At 45.6% G+C, this 8,191-nt stretch overlaps 1 protein-coding gene across 1 annotated transcript in view; it reads right to left on the bottom strand.

The window, feature by feature from the left end:
- Positions 1 to 903: 903 nt before the first annotated feature.
- Positions 904 to 8,191, bottom strand: part of metrn (meteorin, glial cell differentiation regulator) — an 11,515-nt gene continuing 4,227 nt past the window's right edge. The window contains exons 3-4 of the mRNA XM_072679241.1: positions 6,627 to 6,686; positions 904 to 4,923 (exon numbers count right to left, since the gene is read on the bottom strand). Coding sequence (XP_072535342.1) covers positions 4,610 to 4,923; positions 6,627 to 6,686 — 374 coding nt within the window. The 3' untranslated portion in view covers positions 904 to 4,609. The remainder of the gene's footprint in view (positions 4,924 to 6,626; positions 6,687 to 8,191) is intronic.

Here is an 8,191-nt window from a genome sequence, read left to right as displayed (position 1 = left end):
CATTTCTCTGGGTTCTCTGGGCCATTTCTCTGGGTTCTCTGGGCCGTTTCTCTGAGCCATTTCTCTGGGTTCTCTGGGCCATTTCTCTGTGCCGTTTCTCTGGTTTCTCTGGGCCATTTATCTGGGTTCTTTGGGCCATTTCTCTGGGTTCTCTGGGCCGTTTTTCCGGGCCATTTATCTGGGTTCTCTGGGCCATTTATCTGGGTTCTCTGGGCCATTTCTCTGGGCCGTTTCTCTGGTTTCTCTGGGCCATTTCTCTGGGTTCTCTGGGCCATTTCTCTGGGTTCTCTGGGCCATTTCTCTGGATTCTCTGGGCCGTTTCTCTGGGTTCTCTGGGTTCTCTGGGCCGTTTCTCTGGGCCATTTCTCTGGATTCTCTGGGCCATTTCTCTGGATTCTCTGGGCCGTTTCTCTGGGTTCTCTGGGCTGTTTCTCTGGATTCTCGGGCCATTTCTCTGGATTCTCTGGGCCGTTTCTCTGGGTTCTCTGGGCCATTTCTCTGGATTCTCTGGGCCGTTTCTCTGGGTTCTCTGGGCCATTTCTCTGGGTTCTCTGGGCCGTTTCTCTGGGTTCTCTGGGCCATTTCTCTGGATTCTCTGGGCCGTTTCTCTGGGTTCTCTGGGCCGTTTCTCTGGGTTCTCTGGGCCGTTTCTCTGGGTTCTCTGGGCCATTTCTCTGGATTCTCTGGGCCATTTCTCTGGGTTCTCTGGGGCGTTTCTCAGACGCTTGGATTTTAGCCACAGTTTAGCCCCACCAATTTGGCCTACAGCAGTTCAACTCCACCCATTCAGACTACAGAAGTTTAGCCCCACCCTTTCAGCCTACAGCAGTTTAGCCCCACCCAGTTTCTCAAGGATCTTAGACTTTTAATAGTGCATAAAACAGAAACACAGGGACTCAGAAACTCATTTAAACTCTTTATGATTTTTAATAAACTTTTTCACAAACTCCTCAATATGTTTTTTTTTCTCTAAAGCATCTTATTTACACCAATATTCACAAAATTCACATCGTTTTCTTTTTACATAATCACTTTACATAAAGATAAAGCTGTCACAATGGCAAGACACTCAACACACACACACACAGACATACACACACACACATATACACACACGGTAGAACGTAGAACATTGCAGAAGGCAGTTTGGAGCTTGTTCTCACACCTCATTTGGTTTCATCTCTACCTTCTCCACAGATTTAGTGCACCATAACACTGAACATCAGCAAAAACAGTGGAAATAAACAACCGGAGCAGTTCAGGGTTAAACTGCTGTTTACGCTGCCCAGCAAAAGTTTGTGGACACCTTTCTTTCTTTTTTCAAATAAAAGGTGAATTTTCTTGCAGTTACTTTTACGACAGAGATAAGACAGATGCTAAATGCTTTGGGTGTTCTGATCTTCATCACTAAGCTTCTTCATCATTATCATCATCATCAGTGTGTCCTTTATGGTACGAAGATCAGCTTTTACCTCAATAATGATATGACTGTCCAAGTTATTATAGGCAAAGATTGAAGCTCTTTTGGCCTAAAGGTGGTTTAAACATCTGGAAAAATCAAATATGATAATAAAGTGGGCGTGGCCTTTGGTTCCATTCCCAAGCTAGAACTGCCACTAATACTGTAATTAGGGTTTACATTAATATCCCAATGGTTATGATGTGAAGAGTCAGTCAGAGTGAGGGTTTGGGGGGTTTGGTAGGTGTGAAGCGCTCGGTTCTAGATAAGCTCCCCCAGTCAGAGCTGTGGTTCTACAGTGGAGGTGAAGGGAAGCAGACGTCTGAAGCTCTAATAAAAGCTCCTCACAGAAAGTTCTTCACCTAATGGTGATGAAGACGCTGCCTGATGCCTGAGACACGGTTCTACCAGAGTTCTGAGAAGAGTTTGGCTCTAGAACCTGCTTTTAAAATCAGATCATTAAAATGGTGGAGGGATAAATGCTGCAGGGTGTAGTGCAGCTACAGAAAGTAGTCCCTAAAACTGGATTAGCTGAGATTCTTTATTCACTATTTTACCTTCATCATCATCATCATCTTCATCATTCCATATAAAACTCAGAAGACTCGTGTAGCTGGTGGGTTTGGATTTGCGACAACTTCACATAAACCCCTAACTCTGAATAACCAGGAGGATAAATTGGTGGGATTTCGCTTTAATATGGTGGACTCTGCCTCATACGATCATTTTGCATTAAAACAAATGCTAGGTGTCACCAAACTTTTGATGGCCAGCATAGCCTTTGTTGAGGGAGAGCGTCCAGCCTGAGCGCTGCTAAGCAGGTTTTCGGTATCTCTCCGCGGGACCCTCTGTGTTTTGGTTGCGTTTGGGACGGAGCTGTGAAGTGTGGTGTAACTTTGGACGGAGCACAGCGCTAAACCCGCCCTGCTAGCCATGTTAGCGCTCATGCTAAGCTCATTACAGCCAATGGTCGGACAACACAGTACATCAGATCAACAACATACACACCGGGTTCTGTCGTTAAATCTCACAGAATACGCTGCTATAATTAAATAATCCTCTCACGTTATCACGCATCATTCCGAAACAGCCAATACAGATCAATAACATCCAGCTTTCTGTAAAAAAAAAAGATAATAAATGTATGCAGATCTGATGAGACCCTGTCTGTCTTTAAACCCTGCTGATCAAAACAGCCTGGTCAGCTCAAGATGGTCAAGATTCTTAAGCTAGTTGACCAGTTTAGCGCTTGACCAGTAAAGATGTATGTTACTGTTTGAGTTTGGTGACCAAGCTGGGTGACCAGTATGACCAAAGGGGTTGCAAAGCTGGTCACCCAGGAGAACAAAACATCTCCAATACTGGTTAACCAACTGGTCAAGCTAGTAGACAAGCCTGGCTTATGTTTTTACTTGAGTTGAATGGACTAGCTGGTCTTTTAGCATGACCAACATGACCAAGCTGGGCGACCAGCATGACCAAGGTGATTGACCAAAGTGGTTGACAGGCACAACCACAGTTGACCAACATGATCATTGTAGTTGACCAAAGCTTGTTGACCAGCATGATGAGCATGATCATATTGGCTGACCAGTATGACTAGCTTGGTCAAGTTGGTCATGCTGATAGACCAGCTAGCCCATCAAACGTAAACGTACACATGCGCTACATTGGATAATTAGCTGGTTCACCAGTATAGGGTATAGTTTTACCTGGATGACCAGCTGTTCAACCACCCAATGAAGAGCAGCTTAGACCATCTGAAACCAGTTACCAGCTGGACTGTTCAGCAGGGAATTCATGAACTCAACGCTAAACAAACCTGCAGATGGAGGCAGAGGGAAAGTGCATTGATCTCCATTCGGTTAGCGTAGCATAGCGTAGCATAAAGGTTCTCTGCGCTAGTCAGCCTAGCTCCTACTCACTCAAACACAATGCTAACCTCCTATATACAAGCAGCTTTAGCCTTGAGCTAACTTTTGGCATAAGCTAGCTGTGGCTGGGTAGATGCTAACAACAGTTAGCCACTGAAGCACTGTTCTTCTCACATGTACACCGATCAGCCATAACATTAGCACCACCAGCCTAATATGCAGTAGGTCCCCTAAAATCCCACCAAAACAGATCCTGCATGGACTCTACAAGACCTCTGAAGGTGTCCTGTGGTATCTGTGATCATGTGAGTCCTGTAAGTTGTGAGGTGGGCTCCATAAACATCAATGAGCATCAGTGAACTTGAGTGACCATGATCCAAGGTTGTCCTTCCTTGGAGCACTGTCGGTAGGTACTGACCACTGCATACTGGGAGGAAACACCCCACAAGACCTGATGCCTGATGTTTTCTGGAGATGTTCTGACCCAGTCATCGTCTAGAACATCACAGTCTGGTTCTCGCTGCCTGATATGTAGCTCCACTCCTCAACAGGAGACAGGAAAGTCGGATAATCAAAGTCTTTCACTTTACCTCTCAGTGGTGCTAATGTTTTGGCTGATCGGTGTAATAACCACTGTGCTACATATAATCTGGGTTCATTTGGTTTTGAATGCATGGAGTATATTCATCCACACGCCGTCCCCTTCCCGTCATCAGTGCAAATGTCTAATTAAAAACAGAATCTGGGCATTTTCAGACCAGCCATCATCTTTTAGGTGTAGAATACAGCGGAACGTGAGGCGCTACATGTGTTCGCTCATAGCTTATGTACAATGATGCCCTGAGGGTAGGCAGGTGATTCCTCACTCCAGAGGACTCGTATCTTCTTTTTTTGGGATGTAGTTTTCAGGAAAGCCTCCCAAAGTCACATCCTTTCCTGAGATGCTTCCTCTGTACTCTCCTTGTCCCAGTCTGGACAGATGCTGAGAAGTTCAGGAGCGTTTAAAGCATCGTCTTCATCCGACCGTCTTTACCGCTCTCTCTCTCTCTCTCCGACCCTAGGTCACTTTCGGAAAGGCCGGAAGACCGAAGGAACCCACTCAGCTGGTTCTGGAGTCCAGGACAGTCACATTCTTTTCCTCCTTCGCTCTCTTTCCGAGAGAGTTAGCGACGGATGAAGTTTCACTCCTGAGTGGCTCCAGAAGCTTAAGCCTCCCATTCTTACTCTATGTCTCTCTCTCTCTCTCTCTTTCTCTCTCTCTCCCTCTCTCTCTCTCTCAGTGAGTGTCGAGGGTGCATGGTATCTGTAGTTTTTGCTTGGCCTGCTCGTACACCCTCAGGAAGTCTTTGTAGCGCGGGGCACAGCCCAGCCACGCTTCCCCGAAGTGGACATGTCCGGTGAACAGGAAGCTGCCGGATCCCGTGCGGACGCCGCAGCTCAGCAGAGTCCGGATCTCTCCGGAATGGGTCAGCCGGCCGTTGCTGGAGAACAGGGCGAACTTCTGGCGGTAGACTCGCGTGGCGCTGACTTTAATCACTGCTGCCCGCAGGTCAGAGTCCGCCTCCACCGCACGGATGTTCCCTCGCACCACTGAACACAGACACAGAATAAAAAAAAACATTAGAAAAATACCAAAAACATTTTCACTATTTGTATTTGTTTATGGTCCCAAATCAACATTATTATTATTATTGTTATTATTATTATTCATAATAATAATAATTTCATTTTTTCAACCATAACTTTATCCCTAAAGGACTGGTTTTGTTTCTGTGCCTTTAAGACTGATCTACAAAAATAAGCTCTGCTCTGATTGGCTACCGTGAATTGTGCCTTGTTCTAAAAGCAGGCCAGGCTAAAACACGCCTTATAACTTCAGTGTGAATGGACGGGGATAAAGCAGGGCAGTCATGCAAAAACCTCATATCTCCAGAACTTTACAGCTCTGTGACTTTTATTACACCCCTAAGGGCTCCTAATCAGTAACTACATACAAAGCCATGCAAACTGTCTGAGGTTAAAATTTGGGGGGGGGGAAGGAACCACCAGAGGTACTTAGAAGTTTACTGGAAGTCTAAATCATTTTGGAGCATTTCTATTGGTCCATTCATCAGGACATTTCTGATACAGTGTAAAAGCATCTGCCAGAAAAGTGAAAAACGTTCAAATTCATAATTAATGTGAAAAATCAGCTTAGTTTACATACGCAGACTATAAAGACTTAGGCAACAGCACACTTTAAAAGCTTAATAATGTTCAACGGCTCTTTTATTGTAAAGAAAAGTGAGGTAAATTCAGTTTTAGTGTTTTGGCTGTTTTAAAATGTCCTGGCTGGTAGAAAAGGGCAGTAAAGTCCAGTAGAAGCAGCAGCAGCTCTTTTATTAGGAGCTGAATCTGGAGCAAAGTAATTAGTTACAGTCTAGTTTTGCCACCTTTTTGCCACCAGTAACAACCCGTTTAGGTGCAGACTCAAACCTGTCCATTCAGAATGAACACCTGGCTGTGTTTCAGTGTAACTGACTCAGTAATTACACGTGTAATTACACTTCAATGGAAATAATAAGTGACAGAGGCTACAAGAAGGTTAGTGTAGTGCCGGGGTGAGGGTATCTCTGTGGTGGTCGCTGAGTCAGTTTGGACAGTTATCTCAAAACCCTAGGGCAGATAATCTTATAGGGGGCATAGTGTGTGTGTGAGTGTGTGTGTGTGTGTGTGTGTGTGTGTGTGTGTGTTAGTTAAACCTGTTCTTTGACTCCAGTAATATAATCCACCCCCGAAACTGAGTTACCATGGAAATGCCACTCAGACTGACCACATCTCTATTAGAGCTCTGGAGGGTCGAACCACTGAGCACTCAGAGCGGGGGGGGGGGGGTCATTCCATCAGAGTGGCTTTAGAGCTGCTGTCTGAACTTTAACCTGACTTCAGCATATATTAGGCAGTGTGGGTGGGGCGCAGTGGCATTGATGGCACATGTATAGTCTGTGTGTGTGTGTGTGTGTGTGTGTGTGTGTGTGTGTGTGTAAGAGAGAGAGTGAGTGTGTGTGTGTGGTTTATTGAAATTTCCCTCCAAATTGTAGTTTCCAGACAAAGGCTGTGTGGTAAATCTGTGCTGTTCTGTAAACACACCGACTTCTAAACAGCTCTGATTCTGTGGTGTCTGTGTGGGTGTGTGGATGGATGTGTGTGGGTGGGTGGGTGGATGTGTGTGTGGGTGGGTTGTTGTGGGAAGTTCTGCATTTCCAGGTGAGTGTTTGAATAGAAGTAGGGATGGAGATGTGTGTGTAACTCACCAAAGTCGCTGGTACACACTGCCATCAGCATTTCTGTATCGTTGCACGGCCTGCAGGCTCCTGAGAGAGAGAGAGAGAGAGAGAGAGAGAGAGAGAGTTAGTCTTCCTCTTCATTTCAGATTCAGTTCTAGAGGTGGATGATACCAATATTGAAATATTAATGATCAGACAATACACCCATCTACACCCATCCCCATCCACATCCATCCTACCCATCCATCCCCATCCCCGTCTACCTCCATATCCATCCATTTTTATCCACACTCATCTATATTCATACCCACACACACACATTCACACCTGTAGCCATCCATACCCACCTATACCCATCCATACTCATACCCACCCATCTATATCCATACCCACCTATACCCACCTACACTATCTACTACCAAATGTTTAAGGGAATGATTCACCATTCAATTCAATCAATTTGACTCAGGGGATTTTAAAATATAAAATGATATATAAATGATATGCTAAAATCATAACCGGAGAGACTGTGGTAGGATGCATACACTCAGAGGCAGTCAATGTAAAAAGGGCTTGGAGCATTTCTATTGGTCCATTCATCAAATTCTGACCAATATATGAAGAACAACTGATTCACATCATGGAGAGCAGTAAAGACTATGGAGATACAGGGTTTTTGCAGGACTGAGACGAATCTCTGTGTAAGTGCTGCAGGTTTTTGTCAGTGTGTGTGTGTGTGTGTGTGATCCTGCAGGCTTGTAAATGAGAACAGGAAATAACAGAAATTAGATCACACACTTCTTTTACAGCCCAGACGCTAACACTGAGGTGTGTGTGTGTGTGTGTGTGTGTGTGTGTTCTAAAAGGTGTGATGACTGTTGTCACCTGTTGAAAGGAGGTGCGAGACACAGGTGTGAAGCCCATGCATTACTTCCTGCATCCTCTATTTTACTTCCACTCTGAGCACTCTGTACGATCACACATACACACACACACACACACTCATACCAATACAGACCACCTACACAGCCCTAACGTTGCAGACCACTCCCCTCCCCCAACAATAACCCCAAACACGGCCAATCAGCCCCGGCTACTCCGCACTGGAGCTGTGTGGCTAATGGCGCTAAAAATAATAATGTAAACCTATGTACACCGATTAGCATGGTGGTGTAAAGCAGTGTGAACCTACAGAGCCAAACTTCAGACACCAAAGCTGGCCTGACTACATTTCTTATAAGGGAGGGAGGGGGGCTGTGTGGATTAGATTTTCTGGTGGACTGCCCCTTTAAATTACCTTTAAGGGGGTAAGGGGGTAAGGGGGGGGGGGTGTAACGGGGTTGAGAGTTGAAAGCTCAGTTTTGCTACTTGTGGATTTCTCTTTAAAGCACCTCCTCCACTTTTCCTCCGGACAAAAGCCCCAACTCTCAGCTGACCAGAGCCTCCGGTTACCACGGTTACGGCTTGCTCATGCCTGCACACTGAAAGGACATACCCCCACATACCCCCTCATACTGAGCTTTTGTCCTCCCTCTCTCTTACTCTCCTTCTTTCCCTCCCCCTCTCTCTCTCTCTGCCTGGCTGATTCCCCT

The sequence above is a fragment of the Salminus brasiliensis genome, chromosome 5 (assembly GCF_030463535.1).
Source record: "Salminus brasiliensis chromosome 5, fSalBra1.hap2, whole genome shotgun sequence".
Taxonomy (NCBI): Eukaryota; Metazoa; Chordata; class Actinopteri; order Characiformes; family Bryconidae; genus Salminus; species Salminus brasiliensis.
This window is presented reverse-complemented; position numbering and strand designations above follow the sequence as displayed.